Source organism: Trichomonas vaginalis, chromosome VI (genome assembly GCF_026262505.1).
Source record: "Trichomonas vaginalis G3 chromosome VI, whole genome shotgun sequence".
In the NCBI taxonomy this organism is placed as follows: domain Eukaryota; phylum Parabasalia; order Trichomonadida; family Trichomonadidae; genus Trichomonas; species Trichomonas vaginalis.
In genome coordinates, this window is record NC_067208.1 from 18,674,390 (window position 1) to 18,695,990 (window position 21,601).

A 21,601-nucleotide genomic window follows, 5' to 3' on the forward strand; every position below is an offset into this window, starting at 1 on the left:
TAAACCAAATTTGCTTTCTTCATTATGTCATTTAGGAAACCTTTTATGAATTCCTCATTTAAATTAAATCTTCCAATCTTCAAAACTTTAGGAAATGCATTTAATGCATAATATCTTTGTTCTTCTGGTGGAATTGATGTTATATCATCCGTTATTCCTTTAATTTTTGAATTCATAAATAAAATTTCTTTTATATTTGATATCACCGCACCACCTTTGCAAACGAATTCAAAATGGTCATTTTTCAATACTATCTCCAAATCTCCATATTTCAACCTTTGCGTTTGTTCTGCCGTCTTTGAATTATATGCATATGTGGCGTATGTAATGGTCTGAAGGACCTGGGTGTTTTGTGCCTTAAGTTGCTGTTGTTTAATCATTTTATTACGATTTAAAAATAAATATTTAATCCGTTATCTCATCAGCTATTTTTTCTATTTGAAATTGCCATAATATTTCATTCATAAATTCTAAATCACAATCAAATAGGTCAGTTATTCTAAATTTAATATTTGATAAATCTTTTGAATGAAGAATAAATGAATTCCCGGATAATTGAAATGGATATGATAAAGAAAATGTGTTTAAGTTGATGGATAAAATGTTTTGTATTGATGGGTAAGAGTTAGGGTCAAATGTTTGGTGTGAAAATCTCATTGGGGTATTAACTTTATCACATTTGATTAAAATGAAATTAGAACCAGTGTCAGAATACAAAACATCCCCAACATCTTTTTCAAAATTTAATATCCCCAACAATGAACGAAGACGAGGAGTACAAAATTTAATTTTCAGCGGAAATTTAATAAGGTTATTTATTTCATCAAGTTCAAAAAGTTTATCAGGTTTTGATTTAAAATTTTCTTCATACCATACGATAAATGATTCATTTAAATAACTTAAAATCATGTTAATATCCCATTTCACTATCACATTATTTATATACATATCATACGTTTTTTCATGGTCATCTTTAATAAATGATATATAATCTGAAGGGTCTAAAAGAATGGGATTAAATTTACCACTCACAGAAACGAGAGTAACATTATAAATTCCACTAACTGTTAAATTTAATTCACAGTTATTATTCGAAATAATATTGATAATTGACATTTTTTATTACGATTAAAAATATGGTAAAGCGTTATTTTCCAGTGATAAATAAAACTAGAATAAGATTACCTCAAGAATTCATAAATTCAACGAATAAGAAATTCATTCATGTTATAAATTTTAGTGTTTTCAGAAAATATGAGTCGATGTCATATTCATCAACAGGTTATATTTCACTTCATTCAAATTTAGTTCAATCAAACCCATATAATGACCATTTCATAAGATTTTCAGATGGTATTAAAAATGTAATTGATAGATTAAAATATGAACAGATTGACAATATCGAATTTTTGGAATTTTGGTTTAAATATCCCGATGGAAAAAAGATTGAAGTTAAAGATAAAGCAGATACTATAACAAAAACAATTACAATGACTGATCCGGATAGTGGGGAACAAAAAGAAATAAAACAAACGATAGAAACTGGTGAAAGGTCAATTATTATCGATTATGATTCAAAGGATTATTATTCGATAATGTTAATGCTTGAATATTAAATAGCCTTAACAAAGAATTTTTCAAGTGATATTTTATATTCATCAACTATTTTATTATAAATATCATTATATGTTAAATGAAGTTCAGTTGTTGTTCCGTTCTTTGATATCTTAATTGTGCTAATATCCTTTATAGGATTTATTTTTGCAACTGTTCCGCAGCATGAAACCTCATCATCTATGAAAAATTGAATCTTAACGTCTGAATCTTGAACATCACAAAGAATGGCGATAATGTGAATTAATGATTCATAAGGTAAAATAATTAAACCGGATTGGTCAATTAAATTTATTATTGAATCATAATTATCAGTTATGATATCGCGATATATTTTCATTAATTCAGAATTAATGTCTATTTTATATGGGTTATCAAGTGGTGCTGGGTATGTTGGATAAGTGGGAATTTCAACAGGTTCTTTACGGGTTCAGATAAAATGATTGGGTCTCCATCTTCTTTATTTTGCTCCTCCTCTTTCTTTGGTAAGTCACGAGTTAATAAATTTGGTTGAGTTGCTGACCTTGTTAATTCAGGACTAACATTAACTTTAACATTTTGAATAATTCGTGATTTATCATCATTTACATTATAACCAACCGTAATCTCTGCTTTTGCGTTTGTGTTCTTTTGACTTGTGAAACGTCTTCTCATTTATAATTGAATAAAAAAAAGAAAAATATATTTAAAGTTTTATTTAGTTGTTACGGTAATATCCCAAGGTTCATCCTTGTTTGCTTATACTTTCTTTGTAACTGCACCAATTATGTTATTGATAATGGTTTGAGTTTCTTCCAGTCTTATTTTATCATTTACAATATCTTTAATCATTTCATTACATGCATTCTTAAAACCATCTGATTTTTCTAATTTACGTCTATCACTTTCTTTAATTAAATCAAAGTTATAACCTTGTTGAGAATAAAGTGGTTTCTTTATCAATTCCTTGAACGCTTCTGAAAGTGAAGATGAAGAAATTCTTGCCACTTGAATTGGTTTAAATTCTGCTTTCATTGCTTCTTTCTGTTCATTGAACACTGGATCGAATAAAGCAACTTTAAAGAATTTCTTAGCTGGAATTTCAGGTCTCAAATTTGCATATTGACCATCAAACTGTTAACATATCGTGGTAATTCCGGTCCCTCTTCAATAGCGTTTAATTCTTCATTGAAATAAGAATATGGATTATGACGGTATGAAAGAATTGGTCCATCTTTACTGTCTCCGATATGTTGTTTAACAGCTTTTCCATTTTCATCAAATTGCATAGGATAACGTTCATTATATGCTTTACGTTTAGGATAATCCGTCATTGTTAATTTATACCCATTTATGACTTTAATATTTCCTTGACCATCAGTAACAAAGACTTCATTTATTCCATCAGGCTTTCCATTTGGTCCTGTAATGTCTGCTTCATGTGCTTCCCAATTTGGTCCATGACGTTTGGCATATGCTTGAGCTTCTGGTAATGTTAAAACGTTTCTCATTTGTTTAACATCCTTTTGAAGACCGGCAACAATGTGGACTAATTCTTTCATTCCGTCTGGAACTTTCATAGTTCTATTATATGCACCCTTTTTGTTTGTTCCTTGTTTTAATGGAACCTGTAGAAGATTTGCAATTTCTGTCATGTTTAATTATAAATAAAAAATAAAAATTAATTATAAAAAAGTTATTCGAATTTAATGGAACCTTTATTTAAATCAACTATTATTTTTCCATGTTCTCCTAATTGTTGATATTGTGTGTAAAGTTCATTAATGCTCATTGGTAAATTCACTTGATAAAGCATAACGTTCAACTGTTGACGACTAAAACCACTGAAAATGAAAAGGGTGGACAGGTTTGATTTAATGTTTGTGCTTAATGCTTTAAAGTATTGAACAGCCATAAAGAATGAACACTGAATGTGTCGACATTGAGTTAATAATTGATTAAAATATGATTTCTCATTAGTTATTAGTTTTGATTTCACGGCATCATCTAGAAAAATGAGTGAATGCAAAAAATTCTCTATCAAAATTTGAAATAGAAAGTGTTTCAAATAATTCATCCCGTTGTTTATCAATAATTTTATCCTCTAATCTTGCTTCTTGATTGTATTATATAATTCTTTATACATTAAAAAGTTTTTTAAATAATCTTCTTCTTCTTGTGATAAATAAATAATTGGAATTTTTGATTAAATGCTTTAAAGATTCAAATGTATCATCTGAAGGTGAACCTGAACGGTTGATATAAATTAACACGTGTGAATAGGGTGAAGTGTTAGCAATAATGATAATTTGTTTTAATATGTTAATGTTTTACCTTTATTTTGTTTACCAATTGCTGCGTGATTGAATTTAAGTAACATTCAGAATATGGAATTTTCATTAATTTTTCCTTAGATAGAGCATTTCTATTATCACTCAATGCTTCATTAATCATATCATCTATGTATGTATTATATACATCTGTTAATTCTTCAGAATTTAAATCCATTTAATCAAAAATAAATTTATAATTTTAAACATTTCTATTCATCAATATTTCATCATATGAACTTCTATACTGCGGTGGTGTACCTGTTGGATGATATTTCAAACCTTCATCCGGTGTCCATGTCCAATATGTAGTCCTAGTAAACCAAACCTGAGGAGGATTTGTCACCTTTGAACAGTAAGTGTCATTTACACCCTGAATGATTGGATAAGCTTTCACTTGTACTGTAACTTGTGAGTTGAAAGTTTCTAATCCATCAAAGAATATACCCGCTCCATCACGTTGAACTGGAATAGTGCATAAGAATGAAGTTTGGTCTTTCCATGTTCTAGCTAATGGTGTGCCATTATCATCATTCAGTGGTCTAGTTAATGAGTCCTCGTATTCTTCCGTGCATTCATTCACTCCATCTAAATCAGAAGCTTGAAGCATACGTGTAAAGAATATGTCACCCACTGTGGTCATCGCTTGATCGGGGAAGTTTCTGGAATCTATAGTGACCTGAAGACCTCGAAGCATTGGATTTTCTAAAACTGTTCTTTGCATTGCATTCTTCGGAAATGTTAACACAACATCTGTAACATTATGAAGAGCGTATGAGAAATCTGAGCTAATACCTTCAGGAGTGATGCAACCTCCATTTAGTGAACGAACGTCAATATGTTGAGCTGGAATCATGAATGGATCTTCCTTACTGAATAAACGTGGTATTGCTTTAACTGATTCTTCAATTAAACCGTATCCTGGTGTAATGCATTTATCCTCTAAAACTTCCATCTTTGTGCATGAAATAATAACGTCATCAACTGTTGCGTCAGCAGATGTAGCGGCTAAGCTTGTAATTAATTTGCAGGAAGTCCGATTTGTTGGAATTTGCGATCATATTTATAAACATGATTCATAATCTTTTCATAATTTTCATCAGTTATCTTTTCATAAACATAATTTTGTAAATCAGCAACTCTTAACGGGTCAACCTGACAAAATACTAAAGTATCCCTGAAAACAATAATTTTAAGAATGATATCACCAAATGATTTAGGATAATCATCGAACGCCTGAAATGCTAACAAATCATTTACCGGAATAATCATATCAAAAGTGACATCAACTTCTTCATTTGCTTTCTTGAAAACTTCTGAAGGGTCAATATATTTACCACATACTGAGTTATCATATTTTTGCATTGTTATATAATGAATGAACAAACTTTTTAACTTTCCTTTCTGATTTTGGTTTATATGTTGCAAATGCGAAAGATTCACGGGCGCAATCCATCTGAAGATAACCAGCATCACCTCTTTCGGTTTCTACTTCTAATTGTTTAAAGCTTTGATTTGATGATTTGTAACCAACGAATAAACGCATGCATTTAAAAGCGGCATCACATGTGAAAGCTTTATTTGAAACTAGAGTTGCTTTAACTTTGCGTTTAATATATGTGTCACCTAATTGATTCACATCATGAGCCGGATTTGTAATTCTTAAATGAGTTTGTTTATCATCAAAATATGGAGCATCAGAGTCATAGCATGAACTTTCAAGTTCTCTATAATATCTTCTACCGTCATTCTTTGCGAATATTTCATTTATCTTTTCGAATGAATGAAATACATTTCCATTAATTGGTTTAGTGTTTGGCACTAAATAGTTAGTCGTCATTTATGATGAAATAAAAAAATCAAAATTAAAAGATGAAAATGAATTTTTAATTTTAATGAAATAATCAACTATGGCTGCAGGTATATTTAAAAAGTTATGGGATAAAGTAAAAAGAGGAGCGCATAAAGTTTGGGAAACAATGAAGAAAGGAGCAAATTGGATATTTAAGAATAAAGAAGCAATGAGTGACGTTGCAGAACAAATAGCACCTAATGTTCCGGTAAGGGAAGTATTAAATAAAGGAGATAAAGTTTATCGTCGACTACAACCGATATTGAGATAAAAATAATATTTATTTTTCCACTACTTTCCTCCTATTTTATTAAGTATTCCTTCAGCAATTCCACCAACTGCGTTACCTGCTTGTGCTCCCATCGCTGGATTACCTGCTTTAGCACCTAATACTCCACCAATTATAGTTCCTGCCGTTTTCGCTACTGGTGCCAAAAAGTTTGCAATGGGTTTTATTATTTTCTGATGAACCCAACTTGCAGCTTTCTTAATTCCTTCCCATAACTTTTTAAAGAATCCTGCAGCCATTTCTGATTTAATATTAATTAAAAAATATATTTCAGTAGTATATATTGCGGGTTTTGTGACTTTTTTTGTAAACGTAAGAATTCATACATTTTTGAGCGATTTTGTATCATTTTTTTTTACATATGAAGTAAAAAATGTATGATTTTTACGGTTTTTATTCTTACGTTTTTGAATAAATCAAGATTTAAAAATTTTCAGAATCGTAAGAAATTTTCACTAAACCCATACATAATGAAATAAAAAAAATAAAAAAAATAAAAAAATAAACTTTAAAAATTCATGTCTTACATTTTTTGAATAATTTATTTTTTTAATTCGTATGAAAATGAGTGTCAAGACTAACGACGTTAAAAAATTGGGATTCACAAACGAGGAAATAAAGGATATATTAGAGGAGGCGAGTTATGAAGTTAATAAATATTATTTAAGAAATTGTCAAAAATTCGCGGAGTTATTAAATGATTTAGATTATGATGGAAAAATGAATAAAGATGATGTTATAAATTTCTTATATCCCACATCTGAAGAAGAAAAACCTAAAGAACCTGATGTTTTCCCTGAATATTATGAAGAACGGATTAAAGATGATGAATATGATGAAATTGAAAGACTGGAAAAAATAAGAGATGAAATAGATGAAAAAATTAAGGAATTAAGAGAAGTTGAAAAATATAATGAGAATGAAGTAGAGGGTTTAATGAATATCCCAGCTTCAGAATCAGAAGTTCAAAAATCTCATGAAGAAAGATATAAAAATTACTTTTTGGAATCTACTAAAAATTTATTAGATGGTGAAATAGATGAAACACTTTCAGAAGAAGGCACAAAATTTATTCATAAACATAAGTTACAATTTATTGACGATGGAGATTATCCATGTATATTACTTTCACCTCCTCTTGATTCTGAAAAATTCAAAAAAGCACTGAAAAATGTAACATATGCAACAAATACGATTAAGAAAGAAGACCATGATATTTACACAAATTATTATTTAAATAAATGTGCAGGTGTTGATAAAGTTTTTGATTTGTTAGATAAAATATCAAAAGAAACAATTGGTACATATAAAATTTTATGCGATTGTGGTTTCATTATTGAAGATACTAATAATGTTTCATATGAAAGAACAGCACCGAAGGAAGACGAAGTTGAAAGGTCTATACCATTCGTTATTAAGAATATAAAAGATATGAAAACTTATAAACATTATATTTATTCATTTATTTCAGAAAAAATGGAAGCAACCCATAAAACATCATCTCATCATTTTATAGCTATTCATACATTCCTTTTCAAAGTTGTGAAATTAAATAAGACAGGAATTAGATTTAATGTATCAGGGTACGCATTCTTGAGTAAATTAAAATGTATTCGTCACGTCGCAGATGATAAAAATTTATGTGTTCTTAATTCATTTTATGGACTTTAGCCCTGGACTTTAAAAAAAATAAACTTTATTTTTATTTATTTTTTAATTTTTTATTCTTACATAAATGAACAAAAACGGAACAGCTAAAATGAATGATAATCAAATAAGAGCCGAAGGTAGAAGGTTATTTAAACGCTTCTATAACATTCCTGATGGTGTTAATCCTAAAACTCGTAGAAGTTATTTAAATGAAGCCATAGATGCATATGAAGGATTTGACATTTCATCAGAAAGTGAGAGGTTAGCAAGAATGTTAAACGTTAATATTGATTTTTATTATTGTGACCCTCAACCAGAAGACGTAGACATAAATAAGGTAGACTTTCCATTAGTGGAATCAATAATGATAGATCCAGAATTTGAAACAGTAAATATTTTATTAACACAGAGTCCATGTGGAAAACTTCACGCTGACAGAATTACAGACGTTGAAGCACTCACAGGATATAAAGTTTGCCCCTTTTGCAAAGAAGAAGTATATTCTATCCGTGATGACCCAGAAAGGAAAAACCAAAGAAGATTTTTAAAGCATTGTGAGAAATGTAAAGAAAATAATGGAAGATTAATTCAAGACGTTCAATTGCAAAACACACAACAACCATATGCACCACATATCACGAAACAGAAGATATATCAATGGCTATTAGCACATAATTTGCAGGAATATTATAAACCAACAAGATATTATATTACTTTTGACTTCGAAACATTAGAGACTAAAGAAGAACTTCAACTTTCTGAATGTGCAACTTTGAACGCTTACTTAAAACCATTTATGGTATCATCAACTGTCAAAATAAAGCCGCAAACGGACTCTTTGAGTCCTGAAGGTCTTTCAGACCGAAGCGGCGAGGTCGTAGACCGTGATAAAACATTTACGAGGAATTTTTGCTTAACATCAAGTGATTCGTTCATCTCTGATTGGATTGAATTTTTATTTTCAACCTGTTCATTAGTTGCTAAATCAAATATTGAACAATATGAAGAATTAATGAAGCCGCAAACGGACCAAACGGCGGGGACTTTGTCCCATACATTAAATGAAAACAGAAGGAAGCATTTAAAGAACTTCTAGATGAGGAATTCAATAAAGTGAATATCATAGGTTTTAATTCGGGAAAGTTTGATTTAAATTTAATTCTTCGTGATTTAAACACTGCAAAATGGAAAATAAAATCAATGCTGGGTTCTTCTTCTCAATTTAAGCAAATCATTGTAAAGAAAACAAACTGTCCATATGAATTAAGATTTATTGACATCAGAAATTATATAGCGGGTGGAACATTAGACCAATTCACTCAAGATTTCGGAAACAATAAATCACGTGTTAAATCCTTTTTCCCTTATCAATTCATCACATGGGAGAATTACGAAGATGAATTATATAAAGTGGAACCATTCACTCAAGATTCATTTTATTCAGCATTAACTCAAGAAACAATATCCGATTCAGATTATCAAATATATCTCAATGATGCTAAAAATTTTGAGAATAGATTAGAATATTTTATTCATTATTGCAATAAAGACGTTGAAATTATGATTGACCCAATTGATAAAATTATTGAAGAAACATTTGTTTATAAAATTGACATGCTTCATAATCTTTCTTTATCATCGAATGCATCAATGATTCGTTACGCGTTAGCATATAAGAACTTCAATCCTAACGAAACATATCCAGAAGAAGAAAATGTGGAATCAAGTTTTGAATTAACAAAAAAGTATTGGAAATATAAAATTGATTCATATAAGAAACAAGATGAAAAAGCAGAAAGGGATACTAAAAACAATGTTTCAATGGATGACTATCAATACTATCACGATTTAATCCTTTCATCTAAATGCAAAATGTGTGGTAAAGCGTTTACATATGCTAATAAACCAACATTAGATAGAATCGATAATGAAAAACCACATACCAAAGAAAATTGTCAGTTAATGTGTTGTTATTGCAATGTCGTAAAATCAAATAAAGATGAAGATGTTCAACGTTTAAGAATCAATTTAAGAAATTATGCATTAAAAAATAATTTACCAATGACTCTAGATTCAGTTGAAGCTTATCACATCCTCCGTAATGGAATTACTGGTGGTTTATCAAATGTTCAACATAGAGTAAATCTTAAAGGAATCACGCACATTAATAAACTTTCATATAATCCAGAAACTAAAACTGTATCAAATGAGGACACTTCCAACATTATGACTCATTTCGTTGGTGTTGACTTTAATTCATTATATCCTTCATCATTTTCATCTAATCCTCATGATTTCATTCAATATACTGACCATAAAATGTATATGCCGGGAAGATTGAATGGTGTTATCATTTGTGATACAGCAACAAAGAAAGCAAAAGCACTGGGAATAATTAAGAAGAAAAATACTTTATTCGTGGCTGAAGTAAAGGGTCACATTGATGAAAAATACATTAATGATTACATAAACTTTTTACCAAAATAAGAAACTTTGATATTATCACAGATGAAAAAACAATTGGTGGTTTTATGTATAATTACATGAAATCAAACAATCTACCAGTTGACCAGAAACAGAGGAAATTAACTCAGTTAGCATCAACACACAACCAATATCAACCATTTTCTTCTTATTATCTTTGGTATCTAATAGACAGATTTCATTTTATCATTGATGACATTCAATCAATTTTAACATTTACGAAAAATACTTGTTTTAATGAATTTGCGAACAATTTATGAACGAAAGACAAAAGGCTGAATTAGAAGGAAATAAAGGAAAAAGTTTATTTTGCAAGATTTCACTTAATGGATCATATGGTTACGATGCAATGAATACACAAAATTACGCAAAGACTAAAATAATGAATGCACAGAAGGCACGCGTTGCATGTATGTCAAATAAGTTTAAAAACATAAGAGAAATAGGAGAGGATACGTATCAAGTGATGCTTAAAGATAGATTTTATAGATGTGATACATGTTTACAAGAGGCATTCTTCACTTTAGATAACGCAAAATACTGGTATTTGGTTTTCATTTATGATTTTATGTATAAATGCATGGATGTTAATCGTTTTCATTTCATTGAAGGTGATACTGATTCATCTTATTGGGCAATCGCTGGCGACCCAAATCTTCCTAACACTCAAGCATTTCAAGCAATTGTAACCGATAAAAAATTTTATGATAAAAACATTTACAAATTCGCACCTTTTGATTTCTTCTGTTTTAATGAGAAATTTAAACCTAAATTAAAGAATAAAGCTGAAGAAAAAGCACATGAGAAGAAGTTATTGGGTTTAGCAATTGAGAAACAAGGTGATAACATGGTTGCTTTATGTCCTAAGTGTTATACTTCATTCAACGGTTCAATTGATGGAAGTGATTTTAAAAAGATTGCACAAAAAATGAAAGGAGTTAGTTTACGACAAAATAAACAATTAACACCTAAAAATTATTTGGATATAATAAATGATAAAGTGATATTTGATGGTCAGAATATTAATTTACAACTTAAAAACGGGTCAATGACTCGCTTAACAATCGGTAAGACTGCATTAACAGGAGCACACACTAAGGCTGTATGTTGTGAAAATGGATGTTGTATGCCATTTATTTAATAAAATGCCACAGAAGAGACAAAAGGAACCGTAAATAATGGTTTTGATACTATGATTCAAAGAGGCGGGCACCCTTAAAACACTTATTTTATTTTTATATAAATGAATAGCGTAGATTTAAAAAATTTAATTGATGATTTAGTACTTAATCAAAATTTTCTTAATTATTATGAATTAAAATCATATCTCCAAAAACATGATAAAATATAACGGGTGATGATATGGATTATTATTATTCGTATTATAAAAATGAAGTTTTGAAATATCATGATAAAATAATTTCTAAAATTAAAGACAAAATTAAAAATAATGAATATTCAAAGGGAAAAAGTAAATCACAACTTAAACAATTGAAAGATTTCAAAAATAAAGTATTAACAGAAGAAGATATTGATGAATTATATAAATTATATAAATTATATAATCCTGAGCCGCAAAAACCAAAGGAACAAAAACAAAAGGTGCAAAACGCCCAGGTCCTTCAGACCATAAATGAAGCACAAGCTTTAATTTATGATTCATTAGTTAAACCATATTCAGCCCGACTTTTAAATGAAGATCAACTTTTGGAATTCATCCTTCAACATAAACTCGAAGCAGGAAAGTATATCAAACCTTTATATACAGCATATTTAAAACAAATGAATAGAATACATCCAGAATTAATGAAGGGGAATGAAATCCAAAATCAAAAATCAAAGCAGATAAAATTAAACCACTGCAACACCAAACCCTCCAACGACAGTACCTCCTCCTCCTTCAGTTAATCCTTCATCATTCACTTTATTATATCCATTTCAAACATTAAAGAAGCAAAAAGATTTTAAAAAGGATTTCAAATATTAAATAAACCAATTGACCCAAAAATTCAACCGTTAAAGGAAAAATTTAGTCGCCCTTCATTTGCACCATATCCATATTCATACGAAATCGATCATTTAGAATATTCAAGAGGAAACGTTACTTATTTATTTGCCATTAACATTAACACCAGATATTTATATTGCATTCCGGTGAAAGGGAAAACAGAACAGGAAACAAGAAGAGCTATTCAATACTTACTAGATCATGAAAGAGTAGATAATATAAGGGGTGATGGTGATAAAGGATTTCAGGCAGCTATGGCTCATTATTTCCCACAAATTAATTTTTACTTTTCATCCTCTCCATATACGTTTCATAATAAAATAGTTGATGCGGTAATGAGAACTCTTAGAGATGCGTTAGGGGTTAATGGTCAGATATACTGGGATGGAAATCATGACTCCATCATACAGCAGTTAGTATATTATTACAATAATACATGGCATAGAACAATAAACATGAAACCGGTGGAAATGAAAAATGATATTTCAAAAGAATGGGAATATATTAGAAAGCAAATGGAAAGGTTGAATGATGTTAAACGTGAACAAATTAATTCGGGGCTCATGAATTTTAAACAAGGGGATAAAGTTTTGATTCATCTCGATTATGGAAAAACTGATAAATCAATGACAAAAAGAAGACGAAGATTTGACACAATAGCTGAATTTGTTAGATATATTAACGGCAATGCATTAGTTGAAGTTGACAATAAATTAATAGAAATTCCGATTTATTTTATTACTCCATTATATTTAAATAATATTTAATTTTTTTATTTCGTAAGAAATGAGTAACAACGAAGCAGTCAAGAGTCCAGACGATGAATATAAAAAGAAACTAAACAGAATTAAATCAAAAATATGTTATTACAAAAAGAAGCCACAATGTGGTGGGGTTGAAAACGATAAAGAGAGGAAAGAAATAATCGAAAAATTAGAAACTTATCGTTCAATCCTTAAACTGAGTGAAGCAAAAATAAAAGAATTTAATAGAATAAATAAATTGATTGGAAGAGATGAATTTAATAAAGATGAATTTTTAAACTCTATCCAAATTTAATTTTTATTCCTCTTCGACAACATCTCTCTTTCCATCATTACCGCATAACCACATTTTCTCAATTTTAGTGGTTTGTTATTTTTAACATGTTCTTGCATCATTTTTATCATTTCCTCCCTTGTTATGATTCGTGGTAAATTTTGAGCTTGTGGGGTATTCATTTATGATAAAAATAAAAATTTGTTATCACTTATTTTATCGTGAATGTTTTTAGGTTATTCAATAATTAATTATTTTTGAATAACTGGGAAATAAATTTACGTCAAATATGCAATTTATAAAATCTTATGTCGACAGGCTACGTAGCACAGTGGTCTAAGGTGGTGTTATGGAGGGGTCAAGGTCTGTGGTTCGAACCGCGACAGCGCCGTATTTTCTTATTTTCTTTATTTGTCTTGTTTGTCGTGAATAAAAAGTATCATAAAAGTGCTCTATCTTCCACGGGAATAAATAAAAAATTTACTTTATTTCTTTTTATTTCTTCTTTATTTCTTTGTTCCCGTGGAAGAAGGGTTTTGCTGTTTTTTCTCAGCCGAAATCAATGATTTTTTCATTTTTGGAATCCTTAGCGAATGAGGAATCTTTTCTCTCGTGGAAGCTTTGACCTAAAATATAATTTAGGTGAAGAGGTGAGATATCACCTGTTTTTTCACCTGTTTTTATGGTAGTAGTGAAATAAAATTTTGTTATCAGTTATTTTATCATCATTTTATTAAGTTCATCTTTAGTTAATAATTTGAATGGATTCGCTAATGTTCCACCTTGAGTCACAACACTTGCCCCGGCTAATTGTGAAGAACCTGGGATAAGTACTCCATGAAATGATTTCATTGGTATCATTAATTTAGAAATAGTTGGCTTAATTAATTTGGTCATTTATGATAAAAATAAAATTGCATAATTTAAATTTTTTTTCTTTCTTTTCTCATTTTCTCTCATTTTCTCATTTTTCATTCTGTTTTGGTTTCAGCAACTTTTCAAGTTGTTGTCTTGTCAGTAACTTTAATTTTAACTTTGGATCAAATATTGGGTTTCCATCTTTATCTCTTCCAATAACACCAATGGTAGAATCTTCATTTATACTAAAATAAAAATTTAAATTATGCTGTTTGCTCTTTTGGAGCTCCTAAAGTTTGTTTCACAAACATTGAGCGTTCATTGAACTCTATACCATGCGAATACAGTCATAAATGGTGGCATGTAATCTTTACTTTGTCCCGTTGTTTGTGTATATCCTGAAACGCGATGTGTATGGTTTCCTTCTCCCTGAGTGTCACTCCAGTAACAATTTATGGCAAATTTAACATCATCTTTAACATCATATCCTTTACCTTTTGTCATTCCTGACCAATCCCAATATCTATGCTTATGCCAACCTGCTTGAGATGTGCTTAAATCTATGTAGTGACTGTGTGCAGGTAAATTTTCACCTGTAATCGTTTTACTTCCCCCTGTTTCCTTTGAAGAGTTTGCACAATACAAAAACCTGTCGACTATTTGTTCCCATGCACCAACACCAAACATTGCTTGAGGACCTCTCACATCCATAGATGTATAAATAGAACCTACTGGGTTCATTAAATCAAACATATGAGATATTATAGGATTGTCTCTTTTGAACTTAAAATATAGTGTAACTATTTCGGGTTTCTTCTGGTTTGTGTCAGAATATTTTTTATAATATAATCTTATGTTTTCAGGGTATGTAAAATCTTGACTATAATATTTATTTTTGTCATCTTCATAATAGTATACTATTCTCGTTTTTTCTATTGCATTATATCTTTTATATCTATAATATTCTAAATATAATGTTTGCTTTTTTGGGTCTACATGTGCGTCAACACCATAGTCATAATAATACGGTGCTGGAGCTACGTTAGACAATGTCATATCCGTCATTTCATAAACTCTTAAATATTTCTTTTGTTCGTCTCCATATAAGTTTAAGTAGCAGTTGTTGTCTAATGGAACTTTAACTTGTGTGCCATTATTCTTTATATAGCCTACATACATTTCATTGTTATTTTTCGGAATGAGTTTATACCGTATACCATTTCTTAAGGACTGTACAAACTCCCATCTAAAATATTTGTTTTCTTCATTGACAGAAAAGTCGCCAACAATAGTTTCAATATTTTTTGTTCCAACTAAACTTTGGTATATTTCGTTAACAAATGATATATCTGCTTTCTTTGCTAACTCATCGTTAACAAATGATATATCTGCTTTCTTTGCTAACTCATCGTTAACAAATGATATATCTGCTTTCTTTGCTAACTCATCGTTAACAAATGATATATCTGCTTCTTTGCTAACTCATCGTTAACAAATGATATATCTGCTTTCTTTGCTAACTCATCGTTAACAAATTTTATCTGCTTTCTTTGCTAACTCATCGTTAACATAATTTATCTGCTTTCTTTGCTAACTCATCGTTAACAAATGATATATCTGCTTTCTTTGCTAACTCATCGTTAACAAATTTATCTGCTTTCTTTGCTAACTCATCGTTAACATATTCCTTATCTGCTTTCTTCATTATGTCATTTAGGAAACCTTTTATGAATTCCTCATTTAAATTAAATCTTCCAATCTTCAAAACTTTAGGAAATGCATTTAATGCGTAATATCTTTGTTCTTCTGGTGGAATTGATGTTATATCATCCGTTATTCCTTTAATTTTTGAATTCATAAATAAAATTTCTTTTATATTTGATATCACTGCACCACCTTTGCAAACGAATTCGAAATGGTCATTTTTCAATACTATCTCCAAATCTCCATATTTCAACATTTGCGTTTGTTCTGCCGTCTTTGAATTATATGCATATGGCGTAGTAATGGTCTGTGTAAGTTGCTGTGGTTGCTGTTGTTTAATCATTTATTACGATTTAAAAATAAATATTTAATCGTTATCTCATCAGCTATTTTTTCTATTTGAAATTGCCATAATATTTCATTCATAAATTCTAAATCACAATCAAATAGGTCAGTTATTCTAAATTTAATATTTGATAAATCTTTTGAATGAAGAATAAATGAATTCCCGGATAATTGAAACGGATATGATAAAGAAAATATGTTTAAGTTGATGGATAAAATGTTTTGTATTGATGGGTAAGAGTTAGGGTCTAATGTTTGATGTGAAAATCTCATTGGGGTATTAACTTTATCACATTTGATTAAAATGAAATTAGAACCAGTGTCAGAATACAAAACATCCCCAACATCTTTTTCAAAATTTAATATCCCCAACAATGAACGAAGACGAGGAGTACAAAATTTAATTTTCAGCGGAAATTTAATAAGGTTATTTATTTCATCAAGTTCAAAAAGTTTATCAGGTTTTGATTTAAAATTTTCTTCATACCATACGATAAATGATTCATTTAAATAACTTAAAATCATGTTAATATCCCATTTCGTTATCACATTATTTATATACATATCATACGTTTTTTTCATGGTCATCTTTAATAAATGATATATAATCTGAAGGGTCTAAAAGAATGGGATTAAATTTACCACTCACAGAAACGAGAGTAACATTATAAATTCCGCTAACTGTTAAATTTAATTCACAGTTATTATTCGAAATAATATTGATAATTGACATTTTTTTATTACGATTAAAAATATGGTAAAGCGTTATTTTCCAGTGATAAATAAAACTAGAATAAGATTACCTCAAGAATTCATAAATTCAACGAATAAGAAATTCATTCATGTTATAAATTTTAGTGTTTTCAGAAAATATGAGTCGATGTCATATTCATCATCAGGTTATATTTCACTTCATTCAAATTTAGTTCAATCAAACCCATATAATGACCATTTCATAAGATTTTCAGATGGTATTAAAAATGTAATTGATAGATTAAAATATGAACAGATTGACAATATCGAATTTTTGGAATTTTGGTTTAAATATCCCGATGGAAAAAAGATTGAAGTTAAAGATAAAGCTGATACTATAACAAAAACAATTACAATGACCGATCCGGATAGTGGGGAACAAAAAGAAATAAAACAAACGATAGAAACTGGTGAAAGGTCAATTATTATCGATTATGATTCAAAGGATTATTATTCGATAATGTTAATGCTTGAATATTAAATAGCCTTAACAAAGAATTTTTCAAGTGATATTTTATATTCATCAACTATTTTATTATAAATATCATTATATGTTAAATGAAGTTCAGTTGTTGTTCCGTTCTTTGATATCTTAATTGTGCTAATATCCTTTATAGGATTTATTTTTGCAACTGTTCCGCAGCATGAAACCTCATCATCTATGAAAAATTGAATCTTCACGTCTGAATCTTGAACATCACAAAGAATGGCGATAATGTGAATTAATGATTCATAAGGTAAAATAATTAAACCGGATTGGTCAATTAAATTTATTATTGAATCATAATTATCAGTTATGATATCACGGTAAATTTTCATTAATTCAGAATTAATGTCTATTTTATATGGCGCATTGCGACTGTAATCGTAGATTCCTGGGTTCTCGATGTTTGATGAAAGAGGTGGGGGGTATGTTGGATAAGTGGGAATTTCAACAGGTTCTTTACCAGGTTCAGATAAAATGATTGGGTCTCCATTCTCATGGTTTTCTTCATTCTCCTCATTCTTCGGTAAGTCACGAGTTAATAAATTTGGTTGAGTTGCTGACCTTGTTAATTCAGGACTAACATTAACTTTAACATTTTGAATAATTCGTGATTTATCATCATTTACGTTATAACCAACCGTAATCTCTGCTTTTGCGTTAGTGTTCTTTTGACTAGTGAAACGTCTTCTCATTTATATTCGAATAAAAAAATATATTTAAACTTTTATTTTGCTGGAACTTTTGAATCTATTATTTCCTGTATTTGTTCATGAAGTTGATTTTTAGCATTTTCATCGAAATTAATAGACCGAATATATTCATTAATTGCATTCTTATAATCATTGATTTCTCAAATTTTCTTTTATCTGATTCCTTAACTAAATCATAAGTTAAACCTCGTTGCTGATATAATGGTTTCTTAATTAAATCTTTGAATGCTTGAGATAAAGCACCTGATGCAATTCTTGCTACTATAATTGGTTGGAATTGCTGTTTAAGTTCATCTTTAACATTTGCGAAAACTGGATCGAATAAAGCAACTTTAAAGAATTTCTTAGCTGGAATTTCAGGTCTTAAATTTGCATATTGACCATCAAACTGGTTAGAATATCGTGGTAATCCATCCGGTCCCTCTTCAATAGCATTTAATTCTTCATTGAAGTAAGAATATGGATTATGACGGTATGAATTAATTGGACCATTTTCACCTTCTCCAATGTATTGTTTAACAGCTTTTCCATTTTCATCAAATTGCATAGGATAATGTTCATTATATGCTTTACGTTTAGGATAATCGTCATTGTTAATTTATACCCATTTATGACTTTAATATTTCCTTGACCATCAGTAACGAAAACTTCATTTATTCCATCAGGTTTTCCATTTGGTCCGTAATGTCTGCTTCGTGTGCTTCCCAATTTGGTCCGTGACGTTTGGCATATGCTTGAGCTTCTGGTAATGTTAAAACGTTTCTCATTTGTTTAACATCCTTTTGAAGACCGGCAACAATGTGGACTAATTCTTTCATTCCGTCTGGAACTTTCATAGTTCTATTATATGCACCCTTTTTGTTTGTTCCTTGTTTTAATGGAACCTGTAGAAGATTTGCAATTTCTGTCATGTTTAATTATAAATAAAAAATAAAAATTAATTATAAAAAGTTATTCGAATTTAATGGAACCTTTATTTAAATCAACTATTATTTTTCCATGTTCTCCTAATTGTTGATATTGTGTGTAAAGTTCATTAATGCTCATTGGTAAATTCACTTGATAAAGCATAACGTTCAACTGTTGACGACTAAAACCACTGAAAATGAAAAGGGTGGACAGGTTTGATTTAATGTTTGTGCTTAATGCTTTAAAGTATTGAACAGCCATGAAGAATGAACACTGAATGTGTCGACATTGAGTTAATAATTGATTAAAATATGATTTCTCATTAGTTATTAGTTTTGATTTCACTGCATCATCTAGAAAAATGAGTGAATGCAAAAATTCTCTATCAAAATTTGAAATAGAAAGTGTTTCAAATAATTCATCCCGTTGTTTATCAATAATTTTATCCTCTAATCCTTGCTTCTTGATTGTATTATATAATTCTTTATACATTACAAAGTTTTTTAAATAATCTTCTGCTTCTTCTTGTGATAAATAAATAATTGGAATTTTGATTAAATGCTTTAAAGATTCAAATGTATCATCTGAAGGTGAACCTGAACGGTTGATATAAATTAACACATGTGAATAGGGTGAAGTGTTAGCAATAATGATAATTTGTTTTAATATCGTTAATGTTTTACCTTTATTTTGTTTACCAATTGCTGCAGTGATTGAATTTAAGTAACATTCAGAATATGGAATTTTCATTAATTTTTCCTTAGATAGAGCATTTCTATTATCACTCAATGCTTCATTAATCATATCATCTACGTATGTATTATATACTCCTGCTAATTCTTCATAAGGGGTGGATGAATTTAAATCCATTTAATCAAAAATAAATTTATAATTTTAAACATTTCTATTCATCAATATTTCATCATATGAACTTCTATACTGTGGGGTGTACCTGTTGGATGATATTTCAAACCTTCATCCGGTGTCCATGTCCAATATGTAGTCCTAGTAAACCAAACCTGAGGAGGATTTGTCACTTTTGAACAGTAAGTGTCATTTTCACCCTGAATGATTGGATAAGCTTTCACTTGTACTGTAACTTGTGAGTTGAAAGTTTCTAATCCATCAAAGAATATACCCGCTCCATCACGTTGAACTGGAATAGTGCATAAGAATGAAGTTTGGTCTTTCCATGTTCTAGCTAATGGTGTGCCATCATCATCATTCAGTGGTCTAGTTAATGAGTCCTCGTATTCTTCTGTGCATTCATTCACTCCATCTAAATCAGAAGCTTGAAGCATACGTGTAAAGAATATGTCACCCACTGTGGTCATCGCTTGATCGGGGAAGTTTCTGGAATCTATAGTGACCTGAAGACCTCGAAGCATTGGATTTTCTAAAACCGTTCTTTGCATTGCATTCTTCGGAAATGTTAACACAACATCTGTAACATTATGAAGAGCGTATGAGAAATCTGAGCTAATACCTTCAGGAGTGATGCAACCTCCATTTAGTGAACGAACGTCAATATGTTGAGCTGGAATCATGAATGGATCTTCCTTACTAAATAAACGTGGTATTGCTTTAACTGATTCTTCAATTAAACCGTATCCTGGTGTAATGCATTTATCCTCTAAAACTTCCATCTTTGTGCATGAAATAATAACGTCTTCAACTGTTGCGTCAGCAGATGTAGCGGCTAAGCTTGTAATTAATTTGGCAGGAAGTCCGATTTGTTGGAATTTGCGATCATATTTATAAACATGATTCATAATCTTTTCATAATTTTCATCAGTTATCTTTTCATAAACGTAATTTTGTAAATCAGCAACTTCTTAACGGGTCAACCTGACAAAATACTAAAGTATCCCTGAAAACATAATATTTAAGAATGATTTCACCAAATGATTTAGGATAATCATCGAACGCCTGAAATGCTAACAAATCATTTACCGGAATAATCATATCAAAAGTGACATCAACTTCTTCATTTGCTTTCTTGAAAACTTCTGAAGGGTCAATATATTTACCACATACTGAGTTATCATATTTTTGAACATTATTATATAACGAATGAACAAACTTTTTAACTTTCCTTTCTGATTTTGGTTTATATGTTGCAAATGCGAAAGATTCACGGGCGCAATCCATCTGAAGATAACCAGCATCACCTCTTTCGGTTTCTACTTCTAATTGCTTAAAGCTTTGATTTGATGATTTATAACCAACGAATAAACGCATGCATTTAAAAGCGGCATCACATGTGAAAGCTTTATTTGAAACTAGAGTTGCTTTAACTTTGCGTTTAATATATGTGTCACCTAATTGGTTCACATCATGAGCCGGATTTGTAATTCTTAAATGAGTTTGTTTATCATCAAAATATGGAGCATCAGAGTCATAGCATGAACTTTCAAGTTCTCTATAATATCTTCTTCCATCATTCTTTGCGAATATTTCATTTATCTTTTCGAATGAATGAAATACATTTCCATTAATCGGTTTAGTGTTTGGCACTAAATAGTTAGTCGTCATTTATTATTATAAAAAAAATCAAAATTAAAAGATGAAAATGAATTTTTAATTTTAAT

At 29.7% G+C, this 21,601-nt stretch overlaps 5 protein-coding genes and 3 pseudogenes across 8 annotated transcripts, besides 2 other annotated features; 3 read left to right on the forward strand and 5 right to left on the reverse strand.

Moving 5' to 3' along the window:
- Window positions 1–4,701: part of a mobile genetic element that runs on past the window's edge.
- Window positions 1,613–2,130, reverse strand: TVAGG3_0889140 (annotated as a pseudogene). Its single transcript has one exon. A coding segment is annotated over exon 1 (518 nt).
- A 573-nt stretch (window positions 4,702–5,274) lies between the features above and the next one.
- TVAGG3_0889150 (uncharacterized protein) lies at window positions 5,275–5,763 on the reverse strand (the record flags this gene model as incomplete). Its single annotated transcript, XM_051250780.1, has 1 exon — window positions 5,275–5,763. One exon carries the CDS (start codon window positions 5,761–5,763, stop codon window positions 5,275–5,277), a length of 489 nt encoding a protein of 162 aa, XP_051086255.1.
- A 303-nt stretch (window positions 5,764–6,066) lies between these two features.
- Window positions 6,067–6,303, reverse strand: TVAGG3_0889160 (N-acetylmuramoyl-l-alanine amidase family; the record flags this gene model as incomplete). Its single annotated transcript, XM_001289092.1, has 1 exon — window positions 6,067–6,303. One exon carries the CDS (start codon window positions 6,301–6,303, stop codon window positions 6,067–6,069), a length of 237 nt encoding a protein of 78 aa, XP_001289093.1.
- A 357-nt stretch (window positions 6,304–6,660) lies between these two features.
- Window positions 6,661–20,479: a mobile genetic element.
- Window positions 9,329–9,958, forward strand: TVAGG3_0889180 (DNA/RNA polymerase superfamily; the record flags this gene model as incomplete). The annotated part of the gene is made up of 1 exon (XM_051250781.1): window positions 9,329–9,958. A coding segment is annotated over one exon (630 nt), but the record flags the coding sequence as incomplete, so codon positions are not given.
- Window positions 11,442–12,618, forward strand: TVAGG3_0889190 (annotated as a pseudogene). The gene has a single exon. A coding segment is annotated over exon 1 (1,177 nt).
- On the reverse strand, window positions 14,421–15,284 carry TVAGG3_0889200 (phage tail repeat-like family; the record flags this gene model as incomplete). The annotated part of the gene is made up of 1 exon (XM_051250782.1): window positions 14,421–15,284. A coding segment is annotated over one exon (864 nt), but the record flags the coding sequence as incomplete, so codon positions are not given.
- TVAGG3_0889210 lies at window positions 15,301–15,628 on the forward strand (annotated as a pseudogene). Its single transcript has one exon. A coding segment is annotated over exon 1 (328 nt).
- On the reverse strand, window positions 19,053–19,880 carry TVAGG3_0889220 (uncharacterized protein; the record flags this gene model as incomplete). The annotated part of the gene is made up of 1 exon (XM_051250783.1): window positions 19,053–19,880. The coding sequence occupies one exon, from the start codon at window positions 19,878–19,880 to the stop codon at window positions 19,053–19,055; it is 828 nt and encodes a 275-aa protein (XP_051086258.1).
- Window positions 20,480–21,601: the final 1,122 nt, after the last annotated feature.